The sequence below is a fragment of the Gadus chalcogrammus genome, chromosome 7 (assembly GCF_026213295.1).
Source record: "Gadus chalcogrammus isolate NIFS_2021 chromosome 7, NIFS_Gcha_1.0, whole genome shotgun sequence".
Classification (NCBI taxonomy): Eukaryota; Metazoa; Chordata; class Actinopteri; order Gadiformes; family Gadidae; genus Gadus; species Gadus chalcogrammus.
Genome location: NC_079418.1, coordinates 8,770,060 through 8,793,541, shown reverse-complemented (window position 1 = coordinate 8,793,541; position 23,482 = coordinate 8,770,060). Strand labels below are relative to the sequence as shown.

Sequence of the window (23,482 nt, the reverse complement as noted above, 5' to 3'; positions counted from 1 at the left end):
AACACTTTTATTTGATTTTATATAAATGAATTGGCAGTTGGGCCCAGGTGAATTGAAACAAAGTGTTTACGTCCAACATCGGATGGGACCCGACCAGGTCCACATCGATGTGACATCACACTGGAGAGAAACCGCAGCTTGGTCCAAGCGCAGGTGAATTTAAACAAAGCATTACACACCTCAGTGTGATGTAACACCGATGAGGACTTGGTTGGGTCCCATCAGATGTTTGACTACTTTGTTTAAATTCACCCGGGCTCAGACAAAGCTGGGGTTTCACTCCTTCATGATGTCATATCGATGTCGACCTGGTCGGGTCACTTCAGTTGTTTGACGTACACACTTTGTCTGTACAATGGTGCCGTAATACATTATATTGTGCATTTTTTTATTTTTGTTTTTAATATGCTATTTTTTTTTCTTTCTTCTTTCTTCTTTTCTTTTTTACTACCTACAATGGAACCGGGCAGCAAATGTTGAAAGGTCCTTGATTCTAAGGTTCAGCCACTTGCTGATCCGAGGCCTAGGGCCCTTCCCCTCAGCCTGCTTTGTGGCTTCCCCTTCCTCCTCAGCCTCATTGACCACATCCTGCTGTTCAGGGGTGTTCGGGGGGCGTCGGTGGGGACGACGGCCTTGGTTTCGGCCCAGGCCGTCTTAATACGCCTGAAGGGGTTCTGGCGTGAAGGGCGGCCCAAAGGCTTCACCTCCTCCTGATCTGGCAGGGCGGTGGGAGTTGTTCCAACCCTCTGCTCTCTTAGTGCCCTCACCCGGACCCTCACGTTCCCCATGACCTGGGACAGGTCCTTTCTTGGGGCCCTGTCTGCTGTCAGAGACGGTGAGAGAGTCGCTCAGTCAATGATTCGTGATTATGGTGACATATAAAACTCAAAAGATAAATGCAAACCACGCGCGCACACACACACACACACACACACACACACACACACACACACACACACACACACACACACACACACACACACACACACACACACACACACACACACACACACACACACACAAACAAACATACACACACACACAAACCCACACACACACACACACACACACACACACACACACACACACACACACACACACACACACACACACACACACACACACACACACACACACACACACACACACACACACACACAAAGGTAAACACATACACAAGCAGGTAAAAACAACAACGCAGCGAACTCACCAGGTTCCTCAGGGATCTGGCTTGGGTCCGGGGCGGTCTGGCCTGGGAAGGGGCTCCGGCCTGAAGGGCGGCCCAAAGGCCTCTCCTCTTCAAGCCGGGAGGTGGTTCCTGGTTCAGCCCTCTGCTTTTTGAGGTCCTTCACCCGGAACCTCAGGTTCCCCATGACCTGGGCCAGCTCCTTTGTGGGTGTTCTGTCTGGTAAACACATACACAAAAAGGCAAACACACACAAGCAGGTAAACAGACACTCACAAGCAGGTAGACACACACAAGAAGGTAAACACAACAATGCAGCCAGCTCACCAGGTACATTGGGGAGCTGGCTTGGATCCGGGGTTCGAGGGTCCATGGGTGTGAGGCCCTTAACCCGTACCTTTAGGTTCCCCATGGCCTGGGCCAGGTCCTTCCATAGTGGCTGCTGTGTGTTTGTTGCTGCTATGGGTTCTGTTTTAGTGACGGTGAATGTAAGAGTCGGTCAGTCAATGTTTTGTGATTATTCTGACGTATAACACGCACACACACACACACACACACACACACACACACACACACACACACACACACACACACACACACACACACACACACACACACACACACACACACACACACACACACACACCCAAGCAGGTAAACACAACAGTGTAATGAGCTCACAAGGTTCATCGGGGGTCTGGCCTTGGTCCGGGTTGGTCTGGCCTTGGTCCGGGTTGGTCTGGCCTTGGTCCGGGTCGGTCTGGCCTTGGTCCGGGTTGGTCTGGCCTTGGTCCGGGTTGGTCTGGCCTTGGTCCGAGTTGGTCTGGCCTTGGTCCGGGTTGGTCTGGCCTTGGTCCAGGTGGTCTTGCCTTGGTCCGGGTTGGTCTGGCCTTGGTCCGGGGCGGTCTGGCCTTGGTCTGGGGCGGTCTGGCTCACTTTCAGCCCTGACATCTTACACTCTGCGACCAACTCCGGGTCATTCACCTCCTCATTCGTCTCCATCCATCTGCTCACCGTCTAGGACACAAACACACTGCATCAGGAACTCATCTCATCTCATCTCATCTTCGTCCGCTTATCCGGGGTCGGGTCGCGGGGGGAGCAGCTCAAGCCGGGGGCCCCAGACTTCCCTTTCCCGGGCCACATTGACCAGCTCTGACGGGGGGATCCTGAGGCGTTCCCAGGCCAGTGTTGAGATATAATCTCTCCACCTAGTCCTGGGTCTTCCCCGAGGTCTCCTTCCCACTGGACGTGCCTGAAACACCTCCCAAGGGAGGCGCCCAGTGGGCATCCTTACCAGATGCCCGAACCACCTCAGCTGACTCCTTTCTAAGTAAAGTTAGGTTTAGTTTGTTTTCGTAACAACGGTGCGGTAAAGCGAACGCAATACCGCCCCCGCTGCTCCGATTCTCCGGCCAATCTCACGCTCCATAGTACCTTCACTCGCGAACAAGACCCCGAGGTACTTGAACTCCTTCACTTGGGCTAAGGACTCATTTCCTACCCGGAGTAAGCAATCCACCGGTTTCCTGCTAAGAGTCATGGCCTCAGATTTAGCGGTGCTGATCCTCATCCCAGCCTTTAGCATTTCTAGCTGGATCTCATCAATCCCTGGGGCTTTGCCACTGCGGAGATGTTTGACTACCACAGTGACCTCCACCAGGGAAATTGACGACGAAACAGCATCAACCTCGAGCTCTGCCTCCAACATAGAGGGCATGTTATTCGGATTCAGGAGTTCCTCAAAGTGTTCCTTCCAACGTCCGACGACCTCCTCAGTTGAGGTCAACAGAGTCCCATCATTACTTTACACAGCTTGGATGGTTTCCTGTTTCCCCCTCCTGAAGTGCCGGATAGTCTTCCAGAAACACTTTGGTGCCGACCGAAAGTCCTTCTCCATGGCCTCTCCGAACTTCTCCCACACCCGCTGCTTAGCCTCCGACACGGCAGCAGCTGCAGCCCTTCGAGCCTGACGGTACCCTGCAACGAGTCAGGAGTCCTCCAGGATATCATATCCCGGAAAGCCTCCTTCTTCAATCGGACGGCTTCCCTGACCACCGGTGTCCACCACGGTGTCCAAGGGTTACCACCCCTTGAGGAGCCTAATGCCGCTTTTCCACCGCACATGTAGCTCGACTCGACACGACTCGACACGACACGACACGACTCGACACGGTAGCAGCACGGGTCCTTTTCCACCGCAAATAGTACCTCCTGGACGTGGGCGGGGTCGGCTGCGCGAAAGGGCCGTGACTTATTTTTGTACGCGACGCAAACAACACCTACGCAACCCACACATGGACAGAACCCACATAACAACAATGGAGGACATCGATGCGATGGTATTCGTGTTCGTATTATTAGCTGGCATGTTGAAGTAGTTGAAGAAGTGGAATATGTTGGCTGCGGCGCTACTAAGGCTGTTACCAGCATGGTTGCCACGTCGCTCTCGTGACTTCGTCACACTCTCTGGCCAATCAGTGGCCGGCCGTCTGCCGACGTCACCTTTTAGCATCGGCTCAGCTCGCTTGGAACCTAGAGCGAGGCGGTACTAGAAAAAGCAGCCACTTCAGGTACCAGATACCATGTTTTCGCGGTGGAAACGCAAAAAATGCGAGCTGAGTCGAGTCCAGTCGAGTCGTGTCGAGCTGGTACCATGCAGTGGAAAAGCGGCATAAGACCCTGAGGCCACAGCTAGCCACCGCAGCTTCAGCAATGGAGGCTTTGAACACCGCCCACTCCGGCTCAATGCCCCCAACCTCCACAGGAATGCCAGAAAACTCAGCCGGAGGTGTGAGTTGAAGATAACTAGGACGAGGGCCTCCTCCAGACGTTCCCAATTCACCCGCACTACTCGTTTGGGCTTACCAGGTCTATCCGGAAATTTCCCCCATTCCCTGATCCAACTCACCACCAGATGGTGGTCGGTTGACAGTTCCGCTCCTCTCTTAACCCGAGTGTCCAAAACATGCGGCCTCAGATCAGATGACACGATCACGAAATCGATCATCGATCTTCGGCCTAGGGTACTCTGGAACCAGGTACACTTATGAGCACCCTTATGTCCAAACATGGTGTTCGTTATGGATAATCCATGACTAGCACAGAAGTTCAATAACAAACGACCGCTCGGGTTTAGATCAGGGAGGCCGTTCCTCCCCACCATGCCTCTCCAGGTGTCTCCATCGTTGCCCACGTGGGCGTTGAAGTCTCCCAGCAGAACTGCGGAGTCCCCTACTGGAGCCCCATACAGGAGTCCATTCAGGGTCTCCAAGAAGGCTGAGTGCTCTGAATTGCTGTTTGGTGCATACGCACAAACAACAGTCAGAGTTTTTCTCCCCTACAACCCTTAGGCGTAGGGAGGCGAGCCTCTCGTCTACCGGGGTAAACTCCAACACCACGGCGCTCAGCCGGGGATTTATGAGTATCCCCACACCCTCGCCCGCCTCACCCGCCTCACGCCCTCGACAACTCCGGAGAAGAATAGAGTCCAACCCCTATCCAGGAGTACGGTACCAGAGCTGAGACTGTGCGTGGAGGTAAGCCCCACCAGATCTAACTGATAGCGCTCCACCTCCCTAACAAGCTCCGGTTCCTTTCCCCACAGCGAGGTGACGTTCCACGTCCCCAGAGCCAGCTTCTGCCGCCCGGGTCTGGTCCGTCGAGACCCCTGACCTTCGCTGCCACCCATGTGGCTGCGCACCCGACCCCAAAGGGTCTTCCCACAGGTGGTGGGCCCATGGGATGAAGAGAGGGGGGGTGCCACGTAGTTTGTTCGGGCTGTGCCCGACCGGGCTCCGTGGCAAACCCGGCCACCAGGCGCTCGCCATCGAGCCCTCCGTCTGGGCCTGGCTCCAGACGGGGGCCCCGGGCTTCCTCCGGGCCGGGTCACATCTCCTCTTCTTATGTTATTCATTGAGGTTTTTGAACCATTCTAAGTCTGGCCCCTCACCTGAGACCACTCTGCCATGAGAGACCCTACCAGGAGCACAAGGCTCCAGACAACACAGCCCTCAGGTTCACAGGGACACGCAAACCTCTCCACCAAGATAAGGTGACGGTTCCAGGAGAGGGGTTCCATCAGGAACTCATCAGGTCAAACACGAACCGACACTGAAGACCCATGACAGGAAACACAAAGACGTCTCAGTCGCTCCGTGTTGGTGTCCTCTCCTTCCTCACCCGTCTCAGATGTTCTTTCTCTTGCGACGAGGTGGAGACCGGATGGGGGGGGAGGGAGGTCTGGAGAGGGGGAGGAGGAGTACGGATCGGGGGAGGCCTCTTTCTCCTGTCGGAGGAGATCCTCACCGTTAAGGTTTCCTCGCCCCTCTCTTCTCCATAGTTCCCTCGCTCTTTGCTAATTTGCCTCACTGGCCGCTGTGCTCGCTCTCTGATCACCAGGTAACGCTCATCGCTCCACTCTCTGATCACCACTGAGCACAGCACTGAGGAGCGGTGACTTATATTTTACTCACTATTCCTGAGTCCCGGCTAGCTGCTAAAGGGGACTGGTCTTTTTCTGTGTAAGCCCCAAAGCTTTAGAATGCATTGCCTGAGAAAATAAGGTTAGCTGATTCTGTGACATCTTTTAAGTCCCTCCTTAAGACTCACCTGTACCGCAAAGCCTTTAAAGAGTTTATTTAAGTTAAATGTTATTTTTTATGTTATGCCTGGTACACCTTTCGTTGATTGTATTTCTTGGTGCTGACACATACGAACGTGAACAAGGAAATTGTGAGCAAGTGACGTAGTTCCCACCCAGACGCTGATTGGCTGATACGTTTGCCACTTTGCATATTGACTTTTTGGAAAACGTTTGAGATTACGTTTGGAAAACATTTTGCAAAACGTTTTGCCAAATCTTTTGCAAAGCGTTTGGCGGATTGAAATGTAATTTGAATATCGCAACACACGGAGCGTGGCGAAGTGGATTGCAATCACGGGGACGCTATAGCTTTTTAATTTGAATAAAGGAACTCAAAGAATTTGACAAAATGTTATTCTATTTTTATTTTTACAACTTTTGCAAATTTAATTGAGGATTGCATTGTCACTTTGCTTTTTAAAATACACTTTGAATAACGTATTACATTACATTATAAAATTGCATAATGAATTGTCAATTGCATAATGTAATGACTTATTGAAGTGCAAATTGCAAATTACATTGCCATTTCAATTTTGCTACATACATGCTTCCATAGATTACCATTGATTGTCACCGCACATATGTGCGATGACAATCAATGGATTCTGAAACTCACGACCCACTAGAGGTTAGAAACTCTAGTATATATAAATACAAAGAAATTGTCCTCGTACTTAATACACTGATTATTTTAATGACTTCAACCTTATTGTTGCCGTTCTGTTGCCTGGTTTGATCTGTGGTGTTTCTGAAAGTGTTTTACAGGTTAGACTGTGTGTGTGTGCGTGTGCGTGTGCGTGCGTGCGTGCGTGCGTGCGTGCGTGCGTGCGTGCGTGCGTGCGTGCGTGCGTGCGTGCGTGCGTGCGTGCGTGCGTGCGTGCGTGCGTGCGTGCGTGTGTGTGTGTGTGTGTGTGTTAACTACGTGCCATGGGGTGAATCTGGCCTAAGTCTCTTGACCCCAGAGTTCTGCTGTGTTCCTTTTGGGAAAAAGGGGGCTGAGTCAGGATCGCTTGTAACTCACTTTATCTGGTAAAGGTTTGTTATGGTATCTATGAAGCAAAAGGAGAGGAATTGTATATGATCGCGTGGAGGTACGCTTAGCTGGGTATCCATGAATGCCCTTCCTTGAGCATTCTCCCCCCCTGGGCTATGTGTTGTGTCTTTAATATTGGGCAGGCGTGGCCTCCATAACGTGCTCTGATTGGCTAAGCGTGGTGCTGAGCTCCCGCCTCCTGGAGGCCCGTATGTGTACTCGGTGCTTGTCCCTTGTGGCAATGTGTGGGCATTGCAAGTGGGTTTGTGGCTTGGTGTAGTGTGGGCACTACTCTTGTTTTTGTGGCCTCGAGTGTCTGGGTTTCTCAGACACCTGGCCTGCTTGTATCTCCAGAATGGATATGTGAATGAATGGCTCCTTGCATGGAGCGGACGCATCCCTAGGCTCCAAGGACGTATATGGCCTGTTAGTATGAGTGTGTGAATGTATGTCACAGTTCAGAGGTTCAGAGGACTGCCCAGCATCATAGGGCCAGAGTCTAGGGTCATGGGGTCAAGCTCCCTCTCTCATGTGGGAGGTTGTCAGAGTAATTCGGTTCACCTGTGTTCCACGCATTTAAGTTGTCTAGTTTATACCCTAGTTTGTCAGTTCCTTGTCTGTTGTAGGTTTGTTTCTGTCTACCTGTTTAAAAGAGGTAAAGCTTCTATGCACCGACTGATTGTTTTAAGACCCACCAAATGTAAATATATATTATGGCGCGTTACCACCGGCGGATGTGGGTTGGTTCCGTTGATTGGTCAACAGAATAGTCACTTCCGCAAACACATAACCCGCAAGATATTTCTGGACAACGGCGAAAGCATAGTTTTTTGAAGAAAATGACGGACAAAAGTTTGCAGTCCTTCTTCGACGTTGTTGCTCTTTGTTTATTTGTCGTGTTTTTCTTTTTCCTTGGATTTATCAGCAGGCTACACTGTGTCGGGCTGCTATGAGGTCACGATCAGTGGCGTCGGGGAAGCCCCCCCAGATCTCGCGGTGCAGGGGCCCCCAGTGTTAGGGGCCCCACACTGCGCCCAGTGCCCACTTGCCCACTTATTTATTTGTGAAACTTCTTTGCCTCGTTACAGAAATACTTAAAAAAATAAATAATAATAATAATATAAATCTAAGTTCCAAACTGAAAATAATAACAAACTATTTAGCCACCTCTAACGTTAGTTTCTAACAAGACGGCAAGCAGGCAAGAGGCTGAGCAGCCCGTTCCTAAGCACCAGTCATTTGCTCTCTTGTGATAGGCTATCCGTATGATCACGTTTGTATTTTACATCTATAATATAGACATTATGGGCTTCATGCAGCCTTTCCAGGCTTTTCTGATTAGTCAAATTTCCCCCCTTGTTTTGTTATAGGCCTATTATTTTATTATGACGTATGAACAATGTTGCAATGTGAATTAATAAGGAACTGAATTAGTAGGCTAGCGAGACACTGTTTAGGCATGTTAAAGCCTATTGCCTGCCTGTCCCGATATAGCCTTAGGACCAGGCTAAATTATTTATTTTCTTCTATATACATGCGATATTTTCTTTATAACTGTATGTGCACTGTTCTGAATACATTTTGTAAATAGATGTATGTTCTGTAATGTCTTAATTGGTTAGCACTGGTATAATGAAGCCCTTTGTGTTTAATGAACCTACAGTTGCTTAACTAGCATTTATTTTCGATAATGATATTCATTATTTCATACAGAGTAAACGCAAATGTATCTTGGGCACATAGACTAAATGCGCTGGCCAGCCTGTCAAGGAATTTGGAATTCTGCAGTTAAATCTGCAAAGTGAGTGGTATGCCTATGTTGGTTTGTGGGAGGAGCCTTATGCTTGGACTCTGCAGGGGGGCCCCGGATAATTGTGCTTCGCCACTGGTCACGATGCTTACGTACCTGCCGTGGCTATCGCATCCTGCTTAAACCCCGCCCCACCGTAAGGGTATTGTCGGCGGCGGAAAAGTGAGCCGTAACTCAACTTCCCTATTGGGCCAAGGCATGCTGGGCCGAAGCGACAACCACCGGTCGAAACGCGCCATCAGTTCATACCTGAAAGGCACTAGGACCCAGGACCACGGCTTCCCCAGGGTCCTAGCACCTGTCAAGTTGTCCGCCTGCACGTTGGATCTCCGACTCCCCTTATCACTAACTGACCCGGGCACTCAACGAACTCCACGAGCACCACCACATATCATCGCCATGACGCTAGACTCTGGCCCTATGATGCGAGGCTAACCTCTGAAACCTGAGGTCATGAGACAAAATTATTATTAAGACTGCCACGGTCCCACTGCCCAAACACATTTGTCCCGTAGTGTAACTTCATTCCAAACATCATTTAGCATTTTAGTTATTGTAATGACTTGTAGACATAAGGGGTTAATGTTTAAAGCCGGTTTATTGTAGAGTTTGCAGACAATGAGACATGAAGATAGTGCTCCATATTGCAAAGTAGGTAATCTCCCTGAGTGCAGCCTCAGCCAGCCCCAGAGTCCAATCAGTCTGACTCGGGCCAGGTGAGGCTGCCTCAACCAGTCATCCACCACACTCACTCCACAAACCCCCAACACCAAATTGAAGCTGTGGAGAATCCCCAAACCGATGTTTACTTTCCCCAAATTAACAACCACTAACCCAGACTCAATAAAACAAAATACATAAGCTTTTCTCTGACCAGGGTAACTGTACCCAAATGAACAACAGACTCTTTACCATACTTAAAATAACCAAATTAATAAAACAATTAATTGTCCCCACACCTGCCCAGAGTAACTCTGACTGGGCATGTGTTGCAGGGCTTTCCGGATGGGCTGACTGAAGTGGGGCAAATTATGTTATTGATTTATACAGTCAAATTATTGGTCTCTTGGTCACTGATATTAGAATGACACAAAAAAACAAATATTAGCTACGCTACATTCATATGCAAAATAAAGACAAACCAGCAAATTCACTACTGGTTAAGGTGACATTAATAAAACGCAATCTTATAAAGATTGACCTGAAAACATGTTTTGCACATTCTCAAATGGCGTATCTCTGTGTTTGACCTGCTTTGATCGTCTGAATCAACAATAAATATAACCCCCTTCAATTCCCTCGATACAACCTTATCAATCAAAGTTTGAGATGAAACCCTACTTTTGTGCATAGTTTCCGAATCAACCAAGCCAGATAGCGATAAAAGTCAACAGATACTTTATCTAGTCTTTTGATACCATCTTGAACCCATGCATGACAGTCCTACATCTGCTCATAAATAAGGTAATTGATTATATACCAAAGGAAATATATCGTTTATGCTATGCTTGAACAAAATATGGCCTGTCACAAAGCCTAAAATGACAAAATGCAGAACTAGCAAGCTACCAGACACTCTGAGCTAAAGCTTCTGAACCTTCACTCTACTTAGGACATCTTCGGAATCAGCCACTTTATTCCCCAATGAGGCCAAGTTAGGTGCAGCGAGTTTGATCCTCTCTTGTGGAACTATAGAAGCGCAACTTATTCACTCCTTCTGTTGGACCTGCGGAAAAATAAATATAAGAACGTGAATTAAGTTGGTGGAAAATACCTACTGCTCATCACAATTCTAGGTTGGGCGTAATACTCATGAGGACTTTTATTTTCCCAAACAGGAAGCGCCAACCTCTAACTATTTCCAGCTGTTTTTAAATGTTAAAAAGTTGACTGTAAAAGGAGATACTTTATCAAGATATTATCTGAGACCCCCTTGTGCAGGTAGAACATGCATATATTTGGCTTGATAAGGACCTGGTAATGGCTCTATAGGCTGGGCATCGACCTGTGAAACAGATGAAGTTAAGATGTTCTTCACAGGAGCGTTGCCTCCATGTGGAAGGTTCCACGCTGGACACGCCCCCACAGGGGGAGGGATGGTGTGAGCCGTCGTCCCATTGGCTGAAGTCCATCGGGTCACCGGACATCCAAAACCAGGAGCTTCCTGAGAGGGACCTACCAACATTGAAAGAGATGAAAGAGTTTCCTGGGTGGAAGGAAGAATAATGTGGCTCAATATTCAGCTTTTGTTAGTTTCACGGTATTTAATAAGACAAAGTGATGGACGGACAGATGACCATGAGGCGTCGGTTCCACGGCGCCGACGCAACGCAAGGACCACACAGACGCTACGACGCAGTCGTGAACCTGTTTTTGGTTCAGGGTCGCGTTTTAGTGAGCGGACCAATCACAGCCCTTGCTGCTGCGTCGCCGCGACAGAAGGTTAACATTTTTGGGAGGGTGCACGTCAGGCCTTGTCGGGACGCAAGGAGGGTCCGCACGGACATACTGGGTCTGTAAACCCCCTTGTGTTGCGTCGACATGGAACCATAATCAGTCCTTAAGGCCTGGCCAGTACCTGCGCAGGCCCACCCAGAGGTGGCTGGTTAGTGGGAAGGGGGTGCGAGCCACCAGCTCATCAACCATCTCCTGGTCTTCTGGGCCCAAGAGGCTTAGCAGGTCCCAGTGAGAGTCTCTGCAGTAGAGCAGGGCGTCTGACCAGCACAGCGGCGTCCCCACCAGAGTGATGTTCCTCCCCATCACCTGAGTGCTCATGGAGGGTGCAGCAGGCTCTGGGGAAGCAATTGACAGTGTGGTGTTGAGGGAGTTCTACTCTCAGCTCTGTAAGTCTCCCTCTAAGTATCTGAGCAACACACCTCATCCCTACCCACTATTTACTATTAAGACACGTATCCTTGATTACAAAACAACCCCCTTATTATGGTCCGCCCCTGGTTTTCCCATTCACCTGCCTGCCACCCTGATCTCCCCTAATTAACCCAACCACCTCCACCTGTGATCCCTCTATATAAATCCTCTCTCTCCACTCAGGCACCCGTTTACACGAAGGGAAAACGCAGATATTTTCACACGGTTTGGCCTCTCATTTACACGAAAACGCAGTTTTTGTCACAGAAAACGATCATTTCTAAAAACTCCGGCCAAAGTGGAGATTTCTGAAAACGCCGGTTACGTGTTGTCGTGTCAACGGGTAGAAACGGGGTTTTAGGTTCTGAAACGTCACATTATGCGCCAGGAAATGCTTAACGTCATATGAGCGCCCTATGTTTACAGTTTGTTTGCTACAGGAAGACGCTCGTGTTATTCGTTGTAGTTGATTCTGAGGATTCTGATTGGCTTGCATGGCTTTATCCTTCTCCCTACACTGCCGCCCATAGGTTTGGCATAGTTATAATGTCGCTCGACGGCGTATTTATGCGTTTTGATGTAAACGACATCTTTTTTGAAAACGGAGGGGGGGAAATATTTGTTTCTATAAATACCCTGCTACGTATAAACGTGGCCTCAGTCTCTGCCAGATCGTCTCTTGTTCTCACAGAGCTTTCCCGCAACTCCTGAACTGTTTCTCCTAAACTGTTTCTCCAACACTGATCCTCCAACACTGATTCTGCCTGTTTTCCCTGTCTGACCAGCCGCCTGTTGTCGAGTCCCTGCCAGCCTGTCTGCTTCCCTGTTTCCTGCCCCTCGCCTGCCTGTCTGCCCTCCCGTTGTCGACCCATCGACGATTCCCTGCCCACCTGTCGGTGACTTTACTGTTTGCTCTCTGCCTGCCTGATCCTGTACCGAATTAAATCCTTGAAACTGTCCTCAACTGTCGTCTGTCCGTGCACTTGGGTTCTGCCTAACACCCCCCGTTACACCCCTAAGCCTGGCAGTGTTAATGCCATGCTCTACCATTTGAGCTATCAGGACCAGCAGCATTTGACCAATAATGGATGACCAAAAGTGGTACTGGTACACCCATACCCCATTGATGATTATGTAACGATGGTCTGGTTTCCTACCTCCGTACACTTTGACCTCACAAAACGTCAAAGCGTCTGCTACATCAAAGGACTGGTAGAAGTTGACGAACCTTCCTTCCATTCCCCAACACTTGACAGTCTGAGTCAAGCAGCCTGGGTCATCGTTGATTATGGCACACCTGAGGCAAAGAGACGTTGAGAAGATGCAGTAGTTTAGTGAAGGGAGGTTTCAGAGACTAAATTCCAGTAACTGGGGTGTGTCCGGGTGTATTTGAGCAGAGCACTGGTTGTGTTCCCTTATTTTCTGGGAGTAAACTATTCTATACTTTTTATCCAAAGACACTTAAAAACAGGTTGAGGTCATTGGGGATCAAACCCAGAACGTTTCGGCTGGGAGTCTAACAGTATTGGGTGATAGTAGGGTAGGTTTTACCAGTGATTCACCTTGAGTTGTCGTTTCCGTTGTTCACCACTGAATTCCCGATGAGTATTTCAATGCCGTTCAGCCTCTCCCTATTGGTCTCCCTATTAGTGACCTGGATCTCTGACACCCGGTACACACCAGGCAGCTCCAGCCTCCACCATGGTTCAGCCTCTTCCTCGGTACGGCTGCAGCTGGTGTGCGACCACACAGTGTCGGTGTTCCCATCAATGGAGTGTTCAGCCTTCCCGCGGTCTGAGCTGGTTGTAGACTGAATAGCCGTGCCGCTCAACGCCACGTTAATGCGGGATGCAGCTTAATTGATAAAGAAACCACAGGATAGTTGATCAAGTTGAAGAACTTGATCAACTCATCTGCCCCTAAATACGGAACATAGAAATACCTGAAAAGCCGGTCGGCTTCCACAGGAGGACCACGACACCTGGGGATGCCAACATACTATTTACTTAACAAAATGTATACTTGGCTTTGCTAATATCAGGCAATACTATCAGGAGCATATATCCTGCAACTATTGTATCCATTATATATTCTAACTATTCGTGGTGGGAATCTTACACATAAACATAGGATGAGATCTTATTACCTACCAATGAAACTACAGATGAGATGACTGGACCCCATTATTCTGGAGGAAAAACATGGTAAGTCGATAAATAATACTAGCTATTTGGTTTACATTCCTTCATATTCTTACAAGTGAAAACAAATAGATCGTTTGAGATGGAGCCATAAGTAATTTACATGTAAAATTATTCTTAGGAGTCCAAAAAGGGAAGAATCTACCCTTACAGAGCAAAACAATGAAACAATAAAAAATATGGTACTCACCAGCAGAGTCAGTAGGTCAATTTAAAGGAACAACAAGAAATAGAGTGGAGACACTTGTCCTTTTTCCCTTCATTACACAACAATATAATACACACAAATCTGCTCCTATCCTTGCTGCAATGGGTTGACGTTCCTCACAAAGTAATGTAGCCAATGGCTGTCAGGTGAGATCAGACAGTAAATTGAGCAATGCCACAGTCCAGTCATTAGTATTCTTATACCTAATAGTCTATACAAATAATGTTAGCAAATATCCAAACAAAATAAGTGTCAGCGTTTATTTGACTAATTGTACCTTTCACCTCTATACATCTGCTGTTTTTAACCTCTAACCTAATGCCCACATTTAACCTTCTTACCAGCTAAAATAAGCAATATATCAAATGTATTTTAGAAAGCCGAAGTAGCTTGTAGCTACTCACTACTCACACTACTTCTACTAGTCCTTGATATGCTTGCAAACGGCTTCTTGTTTTGTTGGTACTGGCATTCCTTTTGAATTAGTGACTATTCTGAACATTGTCAGTCTTTGTAAATTAAAAACGTACTTTTCTCACATGAGGAGCTGAAGCTCTGCAATTCCTTGAAGACGCCTAATAGATAACCAATGCTTACAAAGAAAAAACACCCCTTCTAGACTCGCACTAAATTAAACATCTCATCTAAATTCAGGTAAGACAGATAAATGCAGATTTCTCGACGTATCCCTTTAATAGTACCACTGAAAACACATTGTCTAGGGTTGTGGTTTGCCACAGCTGGCACTTTAGTCATGCTGATGATATAATGAACAGACTTCCCTTTGATTTGTTGAGATGTCAATGAGTTATTTTAATTACCAGCTACTGCCTTGTCTTTCTCTGTTTGCCTCTGTACCGTCCTCTCCAGTTTAAAATGCTAAAAATATTCAATGGGATAGAATTATTTTTTGGTATTTTTCCTCCATGCATTCATTATAAATTAGTAATGAGTACCATTTTAGAATTAAGAGTTAGGATTTTCTAATGATATGTTATTCTAAGTAAAACATTTATTTTTCAAACGCTTTTGGATCTAGGTAGGAAGTACAATCAAAGCACAAGATATAGTACGCAGATAGATAAAATGGAGACATTACGTGCAACTGCGCCCATTAAACAGGGAAGACTGAAGGACGGTGAATATTTGCAAACATTATTTGTATAGACCATTTGGTATGGAACAAAGTACACTGAATACCAGACTGTGACGTCGCCAATTTAAATGTCTGATCCTGTGTCTGAGCTCTTGTGACAGGAGGTGACTCCAGTTGGGTCAAGTGAAACGCGTCAGCTGGATCTGTCATGTTCCCTACTGGCTGTGGCTTGTGTGTGAGGCGTGAAAGTCCATCCGTGTTTCCGTGCTGTTTTGTCCCTTTAAAAGAATCATGAGAATGAGAATCTCACTTTACGTATGAGATTTTCTAAAAAGAACTCGGAGTTTTCTGCATTATTATTAGGGGTCCGAGCGCTTGGCCCCTATTGTTTCTGTAACGTGTTTTTCTTCCCCTCAAATTCTGTAAAAGTAATACTTTAGGTATCGTTACCAATAACCCCCTATACCCATAAACCCAAATTTGTGGTACTGCACCTAAAGGCGGCGCTATAGTAAAAAATCATGAATTAGGCTTAGTTCTCCTCAACAGATTGACCTGGGGTCTCATTTATAAAACTGTGCGTGGGATCGTTACTAGAAGTGTACGTACGCCCAAAAGCCAAGTTTTGCGTGCGCCAAAAAATATTCAGATTTATAAAACCCTGCGTACACACACCGTACGCAATCTTTTCTTTATAAATCACAGACTGCATACAAGTGTGCGCAGCTGAATCAGCTTCACGTTCCGCCCTGTACACGCCCCTTTTTAACCATAAATGGTCAATGCAAATGACCTCATGAATCCGATCTGCATATAAAACAGACTCAGATGCAAGTATTATGTCTTGTCGGAAACAACGGCAGAAGTACTGAGAAAAGCAAAAAAGCGAAATTTCAAGGAGGTTGAAGTGGAGACACTTGTGGGTGAGATGGAGGCCCGAAAAGTAGTTTTGTTCGGCGGTCACGGGATTGGGATCGCCAACAACAAAAAGCAGAGTGAGTGGCAACATGTTGCTGCAGCAGTGAACTCTGTCAGTAGCACGGAGCGCACAGTCCCAGAATTAAAATTAAGTGGTCTGACATAAAGTTACATATTTTTATGTAGCCTACCAATAAATCGTTATGGTCCCTAAAGACCCTCTCCCTCCGAATCCTGCCATTTGCATGGTCCGCCAGAAGTGCCATATGGTGCAGCATTACCACGGCACTCACCTCTGTATTTATAGGGTTACGGTAATAAGACTGACCGAGAACACCTTGGATAATCAGTTTGTAATTACCCACGTAAAATGTTCTTGAACATAACCCCTTTTTAATGCCTGATTAATGAAAAGCATCAAGAGTAACGGACAACGATTGTGATGAGGAGTGTGGCTTGGTTTTCCACACTTGGGATTTAATTGACATTTGATTACCTGTTTACAGTGTCACATAAAAATATTATGTTATTGACACATGTTGGACAGATGCTTTATTCCATGCAGTCGCGCCGTCAGTGGACAGTATGGAGTGACGGGATTGAATATAGAGAATTTTTTTAAATTTATATTCTAAGGAGATGTTTCTGGAGTTATAACTGAGAAATAACGCCATTGACATAAATTATTCTAATTACATAGATGTAACGCATGATACGGGTTGAAATTTAATTAATGAAGGGCGATGATGAAACATAATCGTTCTTCTCACTCTACAATTCTTCGGTCTGACTTCAGTTCACCACGTACGCAACGGTTATGAATGAGACCCCTGGACTCAAAATTGAAAAGATTCACAGGCTACAAAAATTATCAAAAATTACAACTTACCACATACAATCTTTAGACCAAGCCTCACAAAAATCATTTAACAGAATTTGTTTTACTTTTTTTCCATTTGAGAAATATTGGCCAATAATGTTGGAGCAGTTAGCCCATTTTTCTTATATGACCATTTTGTTATTGTATAAAAAAACATGAGACTATTATTAGGTGGATACCAATACCCCCCACTACTAATAAACCCAAATTGTGGTTCTGCACCCAAAGGTGGCGCTATTTAAAGAAATTATGAACTAGCCTTATTTCTCCTTAAGGGATTGACCTTGACTCAAAGTTCTTTCATCACATTAATCTCTAAAATCAGATGCATCTTTTTCACCCTGGTCTTCTGCTCTAAAAATTTTGACTTTTCCCACAATTTCATAGAAAAGCTGAACGTCCAGAGTCTCAAACCATTTTGCCTATACCATTTTGCCATTTTGTTATTGTATAACTATCACACGGCTATCATTAGGTGGATACCATTAACAGTGCACATTTTCAGATCTGTACTCTTCTAAGAAGGCCCTTAATTCTCTTAACTCTCTCAGTTTTCTTGATGTTGTGTGCTTTTTAATCGACATTTTCACGATGTGATTTGAGGCTTCATGCAGTTCAGGAATGTCAGTGGCTCAACGGGATCATGCCGTGTACTGGTGATCCTTAGGTTGAGAGTGCGAATCCTGATTAGAGCATTATGAACAAGCTGTACATGACATTCTGTCATTGCCACTCATTTAAGAAGCACAACATTGAACAGCACCTGAAATTCAAACTACAAATGTTTAATTTCCCCTGAATTTCAAAGATTTTTCAGGTATATGCTTTTAAGAAAGCCCTTAATTAATTTGAGAAATGTGTGCTTGGAGGTTTCTGGATGTTGTATGCCTATCAATGGACATTCTGACCATGTGAATGAGGCTGCAGTTCAAGTTTATCAGTGGCTCAATGGGATAATTCCTTGTACAGGTGATCGTTAGGTTGAGAGTTTGAATCCTGATTATAGCATGCTGAACATGAGTCATGACATTCGGCCATTGCTTTGCAGCTTACCAGAAAGCCGAGGCACAGTATTGCATCAAGTGGAACATCTTTCCTTCATAATTATTTGTCATATATATATAGCTGCCATTAGTGTGTTCTTGACTTTTAATTTAGCTTTTTAATCACCACGTGCGGTTATATTTATTATTTTATTTATTTGGTAGGCCGCCGCCTTCTCCACCCTTAGCGAGATGGACTCTGAACCACTCTTTTGTCATTGGAAGGCCGTTGGGCAAAATAAAGAGGGGTGATTCGGGGGACGCGCGTTGCCGAAGCCTGAGATAGTGGAGCATGGAAGCGTAAGGACAGAATGAGTTGTTAATATATGATGTCGAAATAATGATGGTTAAACCTGCCCTTAAGCTATCGCTTTTAGACCGTTTTAAGAAGATGGAAAAAGGCCTCGGAGAGAAAGTGATGTTGGCGAAAGCCATGCCCCGTGGAGGGAAAAATATCTGAGTCGGTGACGTCTATTCTCCTGGACGCATAAAACCATTGAACGTTGTGAGAAACACTGTCTCGAGTAATATGTTAAAATAAAGATGGAATATCCCAGTTCTGAGAGAGCACACTAATCTATTCAAGATATCAAAATATTTATTTTCATTCAAATCAAATAAATATTTATTTATTTGATTTTAATGAAAGCCCAGCAGGAGAGAGCTTTTCTCTGCCTGCTCCTTTAATTAAGAAGGACAGCACAGCAACGTCATTATCGGCAAAATAAGTGATCAGCAGAGAAATAGTCTGCCAAAGACGTTGACGTCGCTTAGCAACCGGACACGCTGGGGTTGATAAGTTACCGGACTACTTGCGGAGTGAGAAGAAAGACGTGATTCAGGCCAAAAAAGACACTAACAAGCATCACTAATTTTCGTTTCCACATTTATGTTTTAAAAATGGCCCTTTGAATGACTTTTATGCATGATTACATGCAATTGACAGACAATGTTGATCTTGACAGGTATCAGTTTATTATGTTATGTTATGTTTATGAATGGCAGTGGCATGGCCACCCTACTCACTGTACCTTGCACATGTTTAAAATAAAAACATGAATATATGAACCTGTGTATTATTTCAATATCTTGGTATTGAATACGAAATAACAAGGTACATGGCACTATAGGACAAGTTTAATATAAAACACAATTTTAGATAATATATAAGTAGGGGGTCCCCTATCAATCAGTTTCGGGGTCCTTGGCCTGGAAAACGTTGAAGACCCCTGTTCTACAGTACTGTCAAAACAATCCAGCATACATTTCCAAACATTTTCACTTGTTTCGTTTCTTTTCACTCACTCAGTCCTCCTCCTCCGTAGCGTTTCAATTAAAGTAGCAGCCATGCGGGTGGGCAAACAACGCGATTCTGACGGCCATCAAAGACAAATTTGTCCTGTCTTTTGGAGCATTGCACCACGGAGATACAAAACGATTCTCGTCGGCAATTGTTATATATTAACTTCAGTAATAGCCGTAATAAGAATGTTGAAACCAGGAGCTGCAGTCAACATAGCTCAACTGTTCAACATACATGAAGCACAAAACACTGCGCACACATAGCACCCAGGTAACACATACAACATGAAGTAGTTCCTTCATTATGTGGGTAACAGATTATTGCTAGGCATCTCAAGTAGTTGTGTGTTTCATAATTTATGTTTGTTATATACGTGGAACAACTAGACAGAGTGCAGAGTCGCTTTAGGGTGCAGAACACAAGATTAGCATTTTAATTACTTATTATTAGTGGCACTGAAACATAACATTAGAGTGACAATGGTTTATTTAATCAACAATTTAGCTTTTCAATAAAGGCAACTCATTTAACTGAATTATTATGATCCTAAATTACATATTCAGATTGCCGTTGTGAATGACCCTGGTGACGTGCAGGCCGCATGTTGCACCCACCTCGATTTTTGTGTGTGTTTGGTTGTGTGTGTGTTTGTGGTTGTTTTTGTGTGCGTGCGCACGTGTCTGTGTGTGTGCGGGCGTGTGTGTGGGAGTGCGGGCGTACGTATGGGTGTTTGTGCTTGTGTGTGCTGGGTTGTGTGTGTGTGTGTGTGTGTGCGTGTGTGTGTGTGTGTGTGTGTCGATGTGTGTGTGTGTCTGGGTGTGTGTGCTTAGAGTGTGTGTGTGCTTGAACGAGTATGTGTTCTGCCTTAAAACTGGAGTTGATGATTTTAAACAAGAATCATGTAAACTTTATACTGTATTCCTGGATTTTAGAGATGCCTTTGGAACACTATCCCAAAAAACGATGCTGAGTGCACTGGAGGAGATCCATGTACCTCAGCCCTTTGTAGACATCATCACTAGCGCGGCTATGGCGCTGCGCTAGTGGCAGCCTGTTGCAGCAGCTCCAGTTGCGTTTTAAGTGTTTTTAAGTGATTTGTTTCGTGTCAAGTTAATTGTTTTAGCCTACGATTTAGTCGAGATGGACACTAAGTGGATCAGTTGAGTTTTTCTTAGGAGGCTAAGGAGAAGACGCCGAGGATGTTGAGCCGGTAAGGAGGAACGCAAGGAGGAGAAGGTTCAAGCCCTGCGTCCCCTCGATGGTCAGGGGGAATGTGAGGTCATTGGTGAACAAGGTGGACCAACTCGGAAGACTCATAAGATCACAGCGTGAATATCGAGAATGCAGTTCAATGTGTTTCATCGAGACATGGATGCAGGAGAATATTCCGGAGGCAAACACAACTATGAATGGATTTATGACGAGCTGACCGGGATCACAGGGTGAGTGGTAAGAAGAGAGGAGGCGGGCTCGCTCTGCTTGTGAATAACCAGTGGTGTCATCCTTCCCACATTACGGCAAAGGAGCGCATCTGCACCCCTAACATCGAACTGTTAGCCGTTAGTCTGCGTCCATACTATCTCCCGACGGAATTTACCTGTGCTGTTGCCATTGTTGTTTACATACCGCCGTCAGCTGATGCTGACACAGCATGTGATGTCATCAACTCAGTCACTGCTAAAATGCAAATGCTTTCGTTGCAATCTCTGGGGATTTTAATCATGCCTTTCTCTCTACATCACTCCCCACTTTTCACCAATTTGTCATGTGTCCTACCAGAGACAATAAAACGCTGCTTTTACTTTATGCAAACACACTGGATGCATACATATCCACAGCCCTTCCTCCCCCTGGCAGGTCAGACCATAACCTGGTTCTGCTTAGTCCCACCTGCACACCAATTGTTCAGTGGCAACCGGTAACCACAACGACAGTCAGGAGGTGGTCTCAAGAAACCAATGAGCTCCTGCAAGGGTGTTTTGATATAGAAGGCAGATGGGGTTCTTTAATCGGTTCCGCAGAGGGCCTTTGATAGCCACACAGACCCTACGTCCTCCCCAAGGGCCCCTGCTAATAGCGTACCAGACCCTTCACACATTCACATAACCTGGGGATAAACACGCATGATATGGGCTGTGGACCACACAGTGCGTGTGCGTGTGTGTGTCTGCTCCAGTTGATCTACAAGAATAACACTCAACCTTGTGTTTGAATATCAAGAGTTGATCAAAGAAAAACGAATAGCCTGACTAGTCTTTCTTGGCCCCACTGTGAGTGTTAATGCAAATGTTTGGGTATAAAATATATATAGACTTGGAAACAGCTTATGGACATGGGAGAACAAATTTCAAATGGTGACTTTGTAAACACAAGTGTGTTTTTGTCTACTTTTTGTGTTAAAGTAATATTCGTATTTCAGTGGTTTCCATTTGAGTTATTGAAAGGCATATTCTAAAGAGTGCAATAAAAAAAAATCCTGTTGCCTGCGACGACGAATCAACATCAGGTGCCACCTCTGGCCAGCGGAACCCGACCGGCCTTTGTGTCATCACCGCCTCTATATAAGTCCCCGCTCCTCAGTCTAGTCCTCAGTGGTGATCAGAGACGCAACGACAGAGGTGTCATATCAATAACCAGCGATTGAAAAAACTGCGAGATCCACAATGGTGAGGATGAGACGAATCAAGAGACAGGAGGGAGACCAGGAGACCCTGTGTGGGGACTCCTCGACGCCCCCGGAGAACAGCGTCCGGCACAGGTGAGGAAGGAGAGGACAGGCACACCAACCACACACGCACACTTTGAGTATGCAGACAGTACCGCGGGAAGTAGGGGTGCTGGGGGTGCTGCAGCACCCCCTGTCTGAGGCCCTGTCTTATCACAGAAAACAATTATTTCTAAAAACTCTGGCCAAAGTGGAGATTTCTGAAAATGCCGGTTATGTGTTGTCGTGTCAACGGGGAGAAACGGGATTTTAGGTTCTGAAGCGTCACATTATGCACCAGGAAATGCTTAACGTCATGTGAGCGCCCGCTGTACCGTATTGGTCCGAATATAAACACAAACCCGACCTATATTTGGAAAAAAGATTTGAAGACCAGATCTTGTTTTTATAAATAAATAAATTGTATTCATTGAAATAATCTACGAAAATTAAAAGGCATAGAATAAAACACTGCATTGCCACTAAACAGTAGTGCAAATAGGCCGTACTGATGTGTACACCAAAGACTATTCCTGACACTCCTCTGCCCCGCTGTGTTCGCTCTGGCTGTGGTCGCTCCGCACTGTTTCGGCCCGTGGCAAAGCGGGTCATCGTCGCTGCTGTCCAAGGCATGTTGAGACGCAGCATTTATTGAATGCTCATATGAAAAAAAGTGCTGAAAAAAAGTTATATGAAAAAGTGTGAGGGGAGCGGTGGTGCGCTAAATTTGGTCTGTGAGCAGCTGGATGTGAACCATGGTGTGAACACAACGATCGATTTTCGACTGTGCGCGCATGCACTGGTGTAATTGAGCTGCGCTGCTATATATCTTTTTTTATCAGTCTCGAGTCTCGTCCAGGCTGAGTTTTTTTTTCCAGCACCCCCTGCTGAGAATACGTTCCCGCGGCTATGTATGCAGATGCACATTTGTATTCTGTAAAAACTTGTGGTTGTACATGATTATATGAAGGTAGGATCAAACTGACTTTCCTCTACATAAGATAATAATAATAATAATAATAATAATAATAATAATAACCTCTATTTATGCAGTGCTTTTCTACACAGAGCTACAAAGTGCTTTACAGATAAAAAGAAAGAAAGCAAAACAACCAAACAAAAATAAATGTCTAAGAACAATTGTATCACAGGTCTTTTTTATTTTATTTTTACAATTGTAAAACAAAAAATACAATCAATGAAAAGTATACCAGGCAAAACATAAAAAATAACATTTACATTAAATCAACTCTTTAAAGGCTTTGCGGTACAGGTGAGTCTTAAGGAGGGACTTAAAAGATGTCACTGAATCAGCTAACCTTATTTGCTCAGGCAATGCATTCAAAAGCTTTGGGGCTAACACAGAAAAAGACCCGTCCCCTTTAGCAGCTAGCCGGGACTCAGGAATAGTGAGTAAAATATAAGTCACCGCTCCTCAGTGCTGTGCTCAGTGGTGATCAGAGAGTGGAGCGATGAGCGTTATCTGGTGATCAGAGAGCGAGCACAGCGGCCAGTGAGCCAAGTTAGCAAAGAGCGAGGGAACTATGGAGAAGAGAGGGGCAAGGAAACCTTAACGGTGACGAT

At 45.8% G+C, this 23,482-nt stretch overlaps 2 protein-coding genes across 3 annotated transcripts; both read right to left on the bottom strand.

Annotated features, from left to right (window-relative positions):
- On the bottom strand, positions 1 to 1,650 carry LOC130385202 (uncharacterized). Of its 2 annotated transcripts, none has more exons than XM_056593584.1 (3): positions 1,514 to 1,650; positions 1,211 to 1,405; positions 1 to 823 (listed from the first exon to the last, which is right to left on the bottom strand). In XM_056593584.1, the coding sequence occupies exons 1-3, from the start codon at positions 1,596 to 1,598 to the stop codon at positions 501 to 503; spliced, it is 603 nt and encodes a 200-aa protein (XP_056449559.1). In that variant the 5' UTR covers positions 1,599 to 1,650; the 3' UTR covers positions 1 to 500. The 2 variants fall into 2 exon arrangements, with proteins under 2 accessions (XP_056449559.1, XP_056449560.1); XM_056593585.1 differs by having other exon boundaries at positions 1 to 820.
- A 7,625-nt stretch (positions 1,651 to 9,275) lies between these two features.
- Positions 9,276 to 21,743, bottom strand: LOC130385949 (uncharacterized). The gene is made up of 6 exons (XM_056594734.1): positions 21,678 to 21,743; positions 13,108 to 13,355; positions 12,703 to 12,842; positions 11,256 to 11,469; positions 10,683 to 10,852; positions 9,276 to 10,403 (listed from the first exon to the last, which is right to left on the bottom strand). The coding sequence occupies exons 1-6, from the start codon at positions 21,741 to 21,743 to the stop codon at positions 10,333 to 10,335; spliced, it is 909 nt and encodes a 302-aa protein (XP_056450709.1). The 3' UTR covers positions 9,276 to 10,332.
- Positions 21,744 to 23,482: the final 1,739 nt, after the last annotated feature.